The sequence below is a fragment of the Thermobia domestica genome, chromosome 3 (genome assembly GCF_964235325.1).
Source record: "Thermobia domestica chromosome 3, izTheDome1.hap1.1, whole genome shotgun sequence".
Lineage (NCBI taxonomy): Eukaryota > Metazoa > Arthropoda > Insecta > Zygentoma > Lepismatidae > Thermobia > Thermobia domestica.
In genome coordinates this window covers 36266407-36278494 of record NC_137456.1, presented here as the reverse complement: position 1 = coordinate 36278494, position 12088 = coordinate 36266407, and the positions used below count along the sequence as shown (strand labels likewise).

At 41.1% G+C, this 12088-nt stretch overlaps 1 protein-coding gene across 1 annotated transcript; it reads left to right on the top strand.

Moving 5' to 3' along the window:
* The first annotated feature begins 5026 nt into the window (after positions 1 to 5026).
* Positions 5027 to 6172, top strand: LOC145681743 (uncharacterized). The gene has a single exon (XM_081753352.1). The coding sequence runs from the start codon at positions 5027 to 5029 to the stop codon at positions 6170 to 6172; it is 1146 nt and encodes a 381-aa protein (XP_081609478.1).
* The last annotated feature ends 5916 nt before the right edge of the window (positions 6173 to 12088 follow it).

The window sequence follows — 12088 nt, the reverse complement described above, 5'->3', positions numbered from 1 at the left end:
CTATTTCCTGCACATTTTAGAGAATGTTCAGAGGACAATCTTCCTACTTTTGAAGCTACGCTATTGCAATTTAAGGCACTAGTAGGGGGGTTGACAGTATATATAATGCTTGTATGTGGGCCCCCTTGATGAGTTTCTCGCTACGCCACTGATGTGTATTTGATTTATAAACAAAAATTGCTTGCAAGCAAATGAAATGTCCTTCCTGCTTCCCTGATGGCCGGTGTATGTGTAACTTTGGTGTATGTAGTCCCAGGTTCGATTCTTGATGGGAAGTGAGCTCGAGGTTCAATAACATTGATCAGTGCAAGTCGGTTGTAAAATAGACACATCTGGTGACTACCGGAAGTGAGCTTCTTCATGGTTAAGCGCTTAGCGTACGCCTTTGGCTTAGGAGACCCGGGTTCGATTCCCGGCTTGAGCTCATGTGGTTTGGAATCCACGTTAATCAGTAGGTCCCCTCATAAAGCCTCGCTGCCGAAAGGGACGTTAAACTCCAAATCAACTCAACTACCGGCAGTGTCATCACAAGAAGTAAAAGTCCTTCAATAAGCTAATATTAAAAACTTCACTCTTGATCATTTTTGTTTTTCCTCTTTTTGAATGCAGAACAATCAAGGTAATCCTATTCTGAAAGGACATGTGCCCGGGCCGTTAGGTGTTTAGTGAATGTTAAGTATAAGGGAAAAGAAAGCAGACTGAAAAACCTGAAATTTATTTACTAATATAATGGACATTCTTTTTAAGCCCACCTTAGACCCCCTGTCGCCAAGGATGTTTAAACGTTACTCAAGCGTAACTCCAAGACCATCAGACCTGAAGAGGAAGAAATACAGGTACAAAAGGTAACCGAGAAAGAAAAAAAAAGAAATGGTACTCATCATAACAAAAATATGTCTACTTACACAAAAATGTCCTGCAGAATTTCAATACGTTTCATATCGCTAAAATCAAGGAACAAAACACCTTGGGTTCGAGAGAAAACGTATTTATTGGAACCAGTGTTATCTTAACAATCTCATCAGGTACGACATAGGTGGGTATTTTGAGTAATGCTAATCCCTTGGTGACTGTTACTACGATACCAAAATGCAGAATGTTCCAGTGAGTAACGTTGTTCAGAGTAACGCTATTCAGAGCGTACCATTTTAAAAAGTACACTGACTAATAATGTTATTAACTAGGTGCAGAAATGGGTTACAAAATAATAACCGTAACGGATAAGGAATTGTAAATATTGCACATTTCGTTAAGTTATCCACCCTTGCAACAGAGTAGATATCGCTCCTACGGATATTTTCTTCTTCTTCTTCGCTGCTTTCTTGCCCGGCGCCATATCTTTGGATAGTTGAGGTATATATAAGTCAAATGGTATAGGTGAAGTTTACACAAACCACATGCGGAGTATATTGACTGAATTGTTATATAAGGAATTGTTAGAGCGAAATGTTGTTAACTAGAATGTATTGGAGAAGATGATAAACAACAGAGCATATATTGTTCGCTAAGATAAACGAAACAGTCACTGTGAAAACAATGTATTACCATAAAGAGGATGTCACGATAAGCTGGCGTTAATTTACGCTGAAATATGAGATGAAGTAATCTCCCTTCCGTTTCACCGCAGTAACATAAGGGTGTATTTCGGTATAATTGCTGATATAAACGATACGGTGTTTGAGCGATACCTAGGTATAACCTAAAGAGTAAACATACGTGTCTCCTCGTCCATCCTTCGGGTGATTTCCATTTTTTGGTCGTAGGATCTGCGAATATATTCCAGAAATGTTTTCCTTCGCAGTGTCTTGTTTGTTCTTGATTGCGTCTCCATTTGTTTTGTCTTTGTTGACGTAGGAAACCATGTAAACTTTCCGCTGGATGAGGAATGTTGATTATCCGATCCTGAAGCGTTCCAGCCTTCACATACTTATCGACTACAGAGTTGCCAAATATGCCGAAGTGGGATGGGCAATAGAAAAAAGAGGCGCATTGATCTCGTTCCCTAAGAATCGAGTTGTTGTTTAATATTGCTGTGAATCCATGATATGCGGTTCGAAAGAGCAGCTGTGTGTATACTTTGTAATGCACTAAGGCTATCACTACAGATACCAAAATAGCCAACATTTATGCTCTATGGCATGTCTTAATCCTATACGAATAGCCCATAGCTCTGCGTGAAATATTGACATTGATTCGGTACGCGTTGAATTATAGACTGTGATGTTTGTGGGATGTATATTGCCACTCCGGTATAATCCAAATCTCCATGTTTTCTTTTGGAAGCCCCAGCCCCCGCCAAGTGAACTTTGTGGTGGACAAACACCGTGTGCGTGGGTTTTCTCGGGATTCTCCCGTTTCCTCCCACTTTCTTCATTCCACCATTTCACTCATCTCTCTCATCATCACCGTCTCCTTTAGCCTAACCGACATAACCGCGGGACGTAAAACTCAAAGATTTCATTTCATTTTTCTTTTGGAAGCATCCGTATAGATTAGGGTGCGGTGCGAATGATGCTGGACCATATAATATTCCCATCTCGGCTATGCGCTGTCCGGTCTTAAGAGATTCGTTCCTTTGGTAGTGGTGATCGGGAATTCCAGTTCCACTGCTTGAAGGGTGGTAAGGTATTGAATTTTGTAACACGGTAAACGACGATTGCGATATATAACTTGTTCTGTTTTGTGTTTATAATAATTTCAGTTTGGGGATGGCTGTAGAGGAAGTCGTGCCTGGTCATCTCATGATGTAACGAGCAGCAGAGTGTTCTGTTTATACTGGAAACGGTATTGTGCCTGCAGATTCTGAGAGAGCGTTGATTGGAGCAGATTGAGGTAGCGAAAAAAATTGTGTGGAGAGTAAGTTCTTGAGGGCGTAGAGGAATAGAGCTGAGTCTAGCTGGAGTCGGTGAGAGAAGGTATCCTCCATAATTCAATATGGCTTCTATACATAGTTGAGAAACTCGGAGTAGTGGGCCAATATCCGTGCCCCATTTTTTGTTGCTGACACTTCTTATTATATTGATGTACGGTTGTATCTTTGCCTGAAGAGTTTCGAGTTGGGGCTTCCAGGAAAGACGTGAATCAAAAATAATTCCCAGGTTTGAGAGTTGTGACTGTCGGTTCAGTGTATGATTGTCAATGTGCAATCGAATATTTCCCGCTTGTCTTTTTCGTGTAAAGACAGTATGTGTCGGTTTCGTGTGGTTGACCTGCATTTCAGTGGACAAGTTCCAGTGCGAGATAAATGTTAGTGCTACTTGAAGTTTGCTTTTGGCCTCCTGTAGAGACGAGCTATGTACATATACGAGATGATCATGAAAGTAGCTAAGAATTCTAATATGTTGTTTCAGTGCAAGGTGAAAGTCAAGCATGTAGATGTTGAATAACAGTGGACTGAGGCATGAACCTTGAGATGTGAAGCGCGGAGCAGATATTTTCCCTTGGTATTTTATACTGATTCTTCTGTTGACTAGCCAGTTGTGTACGTACCTGATGAACTGTGATATCAGGTTAACAGTAGTGAGATGATATACAAATCTGTCTAAATCTATCCGGTCGTAAGCTCTGTCGAAATCCAGTTTAAGTGCCACAACATATTGGCGATGTTGGAATGCTTGCCAAATGTCTATTAGAAAAGTGGATAGCGCATCATGAGTAGCCTTTCCTTTACGAGCTCCGATGATTGTGTTTGGAAGGATATTATGGTATTCTGTGTACCATTCAATTTTTCTCAATAAGATTTTTTCCAGTGTTTTGCTAAGGCATGATAGCAAAGTGATAGGTTGATAACTGATAGCTTGACCCACTGCTTTTTTCGGTTTCAAGATTGGGAGTACTAAATGATGTTTCCAATTTCTTTGATACATGTCCCATAGACCAAATATATTGAAAACACTGTAGTAATAGTTGAATACCTGAAGGTGGTAGGTCCTTAAGATGCTGGTAGGTGATTTGGTCCCCGTCTGGGCTGGTGTGACGTCTTGTTGATAGGGCTTCTGCTAATTCTTCATTGAAGAGGGTTGCAAGGGCAGGAATAGTGGTGCAGTAGGAAGGTTTGACAGTAAAGTTTTGCGGGAGGACAAGACAGTCGGAGCCATTAAATTACAATGAAATTCTTCCAGGCAGGTAGGGTTAGGATGAAGCGCAGGGTGAGGAGTGTTGCATATACAGATCTTTTTTATGTGCTTTTGTTTATCAAGTTTTCGTTTAGTGACGTCAGGGTGAGTGACGTGTATTGCCTTACGCCCTCTAGTGACAATACGTAAGGGCAGTTGTAGTAGCGAGATGCACACACACACTGTTACAGTTTGTCTTCAGTATGAGTGCTGTGCGCTGGAAGTTGCTGCTCTGTAGGAAGAAGTCGTATGCAACTATCGTAGAGTGCGGTCAACACAGATCGTGTGCCTGTCTAACACAGATCGTGAGTTTAAATAGTAAGTGAAGTGAGTATAATTACGTGCTCCGGTGTGATTTTTATAACTACTGGAAGTTAGTACTGCAGGAAGTTGGGACGTGTATAATATTGGACTCCAGCCTGTGCACAGGACTGACTGTCAGTGTAAAAATCACGTCGAATCTTCTAGAAGATAGGAAGATCAAGGGGAGCATTACCTGTAATGGAAGTTTTTTTCTTTTTATCCACGACTACGAACGGAAACCACGTTTGCGGAAATTGAGGTAAGGTACTCACCTATTCTATTCAGTTTTTTTTTTCTTTTTGTAAAATTTCCAACATACTGGTTATGGGCCCAGTGTGCTTAATAAGGCCCAGTGTGCTTACTGAAATTTTCCGAAACTGCTGTGTCTGGTTTTAAGTGCTTGAATAGTGCGACGAATAGCTTACGCATTATATTAGGCTTGCTAGTGACATATGCATATTCTCAGTGAAGTGCAACTGTTGTGGTGTGAAGTGCAAATAGATTTATTGCATTTTATGTTTCCTAGTAGTAAAAGTCGAGACGCTTGTATTCAAATACACCTAGTAGGTTAGTTGGTCTGTGTCATTTTTTTTTCTTTAAACACGAAGATGGATTTGTTAAAGAATATAAAGCCGTTATCGTGTGAGAAAGAGTGGCCCATATGGAAAAGAAAAATTAGGGACTTATTAGAATACCATGAAGGGACACTAGAAGTTATCGATGGCAAATTGCGAAAACCGGAACCGTTAGAAGATTCCGCTTCAGAAGCTCAAAAGAAGAAATATAGAGCAGAGGCTGACGTTTACCGGAAAGCAAATAGTTATGCCATGTCGATGATAACTAGTGCAGTAACGGACGAAGCCTACCAGAAGATAATAGACAAAGATACGGCTGAAGAAATGTGGTTAGCTTTAAAGAAGCTATTTGAGGCAAGTTCCACAGATCAGTTGTTCAAGATTTGTATGGACTTTTTCGCCTTTTCTTGGAGTGAAAGTGAAGATGTTTCCACACACATAGCTAAATTGAACAGTTTGTGGATGGAACTCAACAGTGGATTGAAGGACAAAGGACATACTGAATTACCGGATCTTTTGTTGATCTGTAAAGTGTTACACATCTTACCCAGTACTTTTGAAACTTTCAAATCAAGTTGGATGTTGCTGACCAAGGAAGTACAACGTACGTTTGACGAATTAACTACACAGTTGTGTATGTTCGAAAGGAACTTTGTACAGCGGTCACCAGTAGGCAAGTACAAGGGTGCGCCTTCAGAGCAAGAAGCATTAGTAGTGAATCCGCCGAAACAATTACAGAAGAAGGTGAAGAAAGACGATATTTGTAATTACTGCAGACGTAGAGGGCATTGGGTTCGAACGTGCAAAAAGTGGATTGCAGATGGGAAACCGCCTAAGAATGAGAAGAAGAAGAATCAGAAATCTAGTGAAACCAAGTTGAGAATTGTCTATTCTGCGAACGAAGAATGTTCTACAGAAGAAAATGGACCTTTCGTTTTGTGGATTGACAATGGTGCAACGAAGCATGTAACGCACACACCCGATTTCTTCCTCAATTATCAGAAGTTTGAGAACCCGAGTAGTATTTCAGCAGCAGGTAAAGAGAAGCTGCTTGCATTAGGGAAAGGTGACGTCAAAGTGCTTTCAAAAGTGAAAGGCAAGAAAGTTGACTTAATCCTTACGGATGTGTGGTACGTTCCGAATATTACGAAAAATCTGTTCTCAGTTTTGTCCGCATAGGATAGGAATAGGAATAGTAAATTTACGTCCTCTACCACAGAGTGTTTATTAGAAGTGGACGGAGTTGCTATCGTTCAAGGCAAAAGAAAAGTACAAGGGGCGTTGTTCAAAGCGCAGTTTGAACCAGTACCCTCAAGTAATAGTGAAGAAGTGAATGTTGTGATGTCTGATAAAGCTCTTTTACAATTGTACCATAGCAGATGGGGACATCAGGAGAAGCAACATATCAAAGATTTAATGAAGAAAGAGCTGAATATTTCTGTGAAAGATGAAAATGTTCTCTGTGACTCTTGTGTTTACGGAAAAGCGCACAGACTACCGTTTAGTAGTAGAAAACCTTCATCTTCAGTGGGACAATTATTATCAGCAGATGTCTGTGGTCCCTTTAGTGAATCGTTTCAGAAGTACAAGTACTTAGCTATATTCAGAGACGATTATTCAAAGTACAGGTTTGGTGTTTTTCTACATCAAAAATCAGAAGTGAAAGATGCGTTGAAACAGGTGTTAGCCAGTGCCAAGGCAGAAGGACATACCATTAGAGAGTTTCTTAGCGACAACGGAGGAGAGTTTGATAATGCCGAAGTACGGAAGATACTCAAGGAGTATGGCATCCATCAACGGTTCACAGCGCCGTATACACCGGAACAAAATGGGGGCAGTGAGCGTGAGAATAGAACCATTGTGGAAATGGCAAGAACATTCCTTTATTCTTACCAAGAAGTGCAATTTCCGCAAGAGATGTGGGCAGAAATGGCCTCAACAGCGATCTACATTCTTAACAGGACCGGAAAATCTTCACAAAAAGGTGTCAGTCCATATGAACTCTGGAAGCAGAAGAGACCAAGGATCAAGCATATGAGACAGATCGGTTGCAAGTGTTATGTGCACATTCCAGTACAAAAAAGAAGAAAGATGGACAGGAAAGCCAAGCAAGGATATCTCATTGGTTACAATGGAGATGAAGCATATCGAGTCTGGATTAAAGAAGAAAGAAGAGTTATTATCTCCAGAGACGTCATTTTCAAAGAAAGTACACTTGAAGAAACTTCTAGAGAAGAAGTACAGCTACGAACAAGGGACGTTCAGAGTAGAGAACCGGAAGAGATATCAAAACCTATAGTCAAGCAAGAATCGGCAAAAATGAAAGAAGATAGACCGCTAGAGTTTCCCAAGTCGAATACGGAAGAGAAATTTAATGGTCAGGGCATTGTGTTGCGAGACCGAGCGACTCTGAAGAAACCTGCAAAATACGACGATTATGTGATGGCCGTAGAAGAGTTAGTTAATGACTTAGACAGTCCCAGTTCCTATGACGAAGCCATACAAAGCAAAGAAAGTTTTGAATGGAAGAAGGCAATGGACAAGGAAATGGAATCGTTGCGCGAGAATGAGACATGGGAACTATGTGATTTACCGCAAGGAAAAAAGGCAATTCCATGTAAATGGGTGTACAAGGTTAAGAATAACCCAGATGGTAGCATTGAGAAATACAAAGCGAGACTAGTGGTGAAAGGTTTTAGTCAGAAGAAACACATAGACTACAAGCAGACTTTCAGTTCAGTGGCAAAACTTGGTACAATAAGAGCAATGTTGAGTGTAGCAGCGAATGAGGGACTACATCTACTTCAATTCGACGTATCCACAGCTTTTCTCTATGGAAATCTAGAAGAAGAAATATATATCAAGCAGCCAGAAGGGTACCAGGATGGCTCAGAAAAGGTGTGCAAACTTAAGAGAAGTCTGTACGGATTGAAGCAAGCACCCCGTTGTTGGAACAGACGGTTTGGTGATTTCTTGCTTAATCAGGGTTTTAAGAAAAGTGATGCTGATCCATGCCTTTTTATTCGGGAAAGAGATACGGATAAAATTCTCTTAATTCTTTATGTGGATGACGGCCTGGTCGCATTTAGTAACAAAGAAAAAGTTAATGAATTCCTAGCGACGCTGAAAAGCGAATTCAAGATAACTGTTCAAGAAGAGGCTCACTACTTCCTGGGATTGGAAATAGAGAGGCGTGACAATGGCGATATCAAAATACATCAGACAGCATACACCAAAAGACTGCTTCACAAGTTCCATTTTGATGCGTGTAGAGCAGTAACAACACCTGTTATTGAAATGAAAACATCCGAAGAAGAAAAGGTAAACACAGACTATCCTTATCGCAAGGCAGTGGGTTGTTTGATGTATCTCATGCTAGGTACGAGACCAGATATTGCTTACAGTGTGAGTGTGCTTTCAAGAACGCTTGAACATCCTACAGACACTGATGTCATGAGACTAAAACGTGTATTTAGATACATAAGAGGTACTGTTGGGCTAGGAATTGTTTACCAGCATAACAAGAATACAGGTATTCTTGAATGCTTCAGTGATGCTGACTTTGCTGGTTGTGAGAAAACAGGGAAGTCAACCACGGGAGTTCTTGTGCTGTATTCTGGAGGAAGTATAAGTTGGTTGAGTCAACGTCAAAGTATGGTAACGACCTCAACCACAGAAGCTGAATTAGTAGCAGCTACAGAGGCGGCGAAGGAAGTCATCTGGCTAAAACGGCTTTTCCAAGAGCTTACACAGCTGGAGAAAATGCCCGTCATTCAAGTCGATAACAGCGCAGAGGTGAGACTTGCAGAGAACCCGGAATTCCACAAGAGGACCAAACATATTAAGACCAAGCAGTTCTTTATTCGCGAAAAGGTGACTCAAGAAGAATTAGGGGTGAACCAGATCTCAACACAAGAACAGCTGGCAGATTTGCTGACAAAGCCTCTCATGAGAAATAGGTTAGCATTCCTTTGTAACAAGATAGGCCTTGTAAATTAGAACATAGTTAGTTGTATATTAATTGTATATATATGTAAGTAACTTTGATATTGTTATCCATGTATCATAGTATTGACGAAAACTTGTCAACAAGGGAAAGTGTTGCACATACAGATCTTTTTTATGTGCTTTTGTTTATCAAGTTTTCGTTTAGTGACGTCAGGGTGAGTGACGTGTATTACCTTACGCCCTCTAGTGACAATACGTAAGGGCAGTTGTAGTAGCGAGATGCACACACACACTGTTACAGTTTGTCTTCTGTATGAGTGCTGTGCGCTGGAAGTTGCTGCTCTGTAGGAAGCAGTCGTATGCAACTATCGTAGAGTGCGGTCAACACAGATCGTGTGCCTGTCTAACACAGATCGTGAGTTTAAATAGTAAGTGAAGTGAGTATAATTACGTGCTCCGGTGTGATTTTTATAACTACTGGAAGTTAATACTGCAGGAAGTTGGGACGTGTATAATATTGGACTCCAGCCTGTGCACAGGACTGACTGTCAGTGTAAAAATCACGTCGAATCTTCTAGAAGATAGGAAGATCAAGGGGAGCATTACCTGTAATGGAAGTTTTTTTCTTTTTATCCACGACTACGAACGGAAACCACGTTTGCGGAAATTGAGGTAAGGTACTCACCTATTCTATTCATTTTTTTCTTTTTGTAAAATTTCCAACAAGGAGAACGTCTTAACAAGTTAGTCCGTATGAACTTCCAGATAAAGGTGGCGCTAGTTCCTGCTTGTAAGGTTTTACAATATTGTTGTCAATGAGTTTTACGGCATCTTTGCATGTGTTGTTTTAGGTGTGACTGCGCCAGTCTGGAGCGAAAATAGGTTTCAGGAGGTCGATCTTGAAAGTATTGTTTCTGAGCCGTTTTACTGTTATTAAGCAGTTTCTGAGAATACGTATCCCACCAGGGGTATTTGTAACTCCGAGATCTTTCCCTTCGAAGTTCCTTTCCTCATTCTGCCTGATTTGCGCCAGTGACGATGTGTTCTGTCAGGAGTTGTAATGAATTTATTCCATTCGTACTCTGTAGAGAAGTGCAAGCATGTTCGAGGTAAGCCTGGAATAGGTTCTGTCGTAAGTTCTAGAGACATATGGCAGCGGTGTTGAAGCGTAACCGGGTTGTTGAGATGATATAGTTCCTTTTCAAGTGTTCCAAAGTGGTGATAATGGGAAAATGGTCGCTGCCTCGCTTGAATCCGTAGACCTGCCAGTTGTGCTGCAGAAAGTTGTCCACACTAATAACGTTATATCTGGTCCAAAAGGAGGTGAATTTAAATTAGGAAGACGTGTAGCCGTACCATCATTTGCTATCAGCATTGGTTTGCTCTCCAGAGCCTTAATGAGGAGATCCGATTATTACTCGAAGATCCTCATAATTTACTCTTGGTATTTGCGTCGCCTGCTATGATGCAAGGTGAGCGGCATCGCGTGAAGAAGTAAATCTCCTGGTCTGGATGAGAATAAATGTTTATGAGTGCTAGCTGTTTGTAGCGAAAGCCTTGCACTTGAAAACGCGGTTTCAATAAAGGATGCTGAAGATCTAGTTATTGAATTTCATCGAATGATATCTGTTTATGAAAACCAACTGCCACGCCTCCGTACCCATCAATTCTATGCTGAGTGTATAAACGATAGTCCGGAACCCTTAGTGAGTAGTCTACTGAACTCCATGTTTCCTGTAGTAGTAACATGGTTGGAGTAAAAATACGGCATAAATGCCATAAAAATGGTTCTTTTCCCTTAAGTTGACGGCAGTTCCATTGAAATATAGTGAAAGCTGATCTACTTGCCATTATCTAAAGTTCGAAAATAAATGTGTATGAGTCGTTATAACGGAGTCTTCTGTGTTTTGCGTTGCGGGCTGATAACCATAATTAATGGCGGAGTATTTCTCAATACTATGAGTAAATTCTGGAGAAAACTTTGTAAGGAGCATTCACGGGGATCTTGATATTGTCGGACGTTCTTGATTGGATCATCATCCTGCGTCTACATGTTAGCGAATCATCACTCAGATGATCCCCTGTGTCTTCTTGTGTTCAACATTGTTTAATGTTAGAAATTCCTGGGTTGCTCGGGTGTTGAGGATTTGGAGATGATTTCCTCTCTTCTTCTTGTCGTGTAGCTCGACGTTTTTTGGGTTGTTCCGTCCCACCTGCCGAGGAGGTGCGATGGTCGACCTTACAGGGTTAGTTATAATGGGACGAGGCGATCGGGTCTTTGACGTGGATGGGCCTTAGAAAATGAAAGGTATTTCTGGTGTTAGGTTGCGTTGGGAGGTCGAATGTATTGGAGAAGAGGGATTTTGGTTTGTTGATTCTTTCGTCGTGGGTATTTGTTTCTGGGCTTCATTGTAGGTAAGTTTTTCGGTAGCCATGAGTTGGTTAATCCTGAGGTGTCGCTTTCGTTCCGGACATTGCTTATTGGTGGCCATATGCCCTCTTCCACAATTTATGGATTTAGGGTCGTTTGTGCATGAGCTGGCATCATGTGGAGTTCCACAGCGGTAACACAGTTTTTTGTTTAGAACGACACGGCCTCTGGAGGTGACTTAGGCGATAACATTCTTTTGCACACTGTTTGAGCGCGGGTATATAAGTATGAATAGTATGACCTGAGTGATACAGGGAGCAAAAGTCCGGGTGACGCTGAGTATTAAATGTTATCATTACAGATTGTGTAGGTCGGAGTTCCGAATCTACCCGTTTGTTAATCCTTCTTACATTCAACACTGGAACTCTACACTCTAGGTTTTCTTGAATTTCTGCTTCGGTGAATTCCGTGTATACCCCATGAATGATTACTACTGATCTAGTGGTATAGTAGGGAACGAAAGCCGACCAGCCGTGAGATTTAACCAACTCGTGGGTAAGAAATTAATTTGCCTGTTGACCGGAGTGAAATTCAATTTTAATTAGGTTCTTCCTTGTGGGATGAAATGATTTTACACCTGCAACTTTAGTTTGAAATAGAATTTTGGCCAATATTTGGGAATTTTTGCGCAGAGTTGTATTGTTTTCCGAGGATGAATTCTGTACCAGATGTACCACGTATGGTGGGGCATGATGAGCAAAATATAAGTTAGGTAG

What these genes read in the sequence shown, in the direction of transcription:
- LOC145681743 (XM_081753352.1), top strand. Translation starts at nt 5,027, where the DNA reads ATGGATTTGTTAAAGAATATAAAGCCGTTATCGTGTGAGAAAGAGTGG.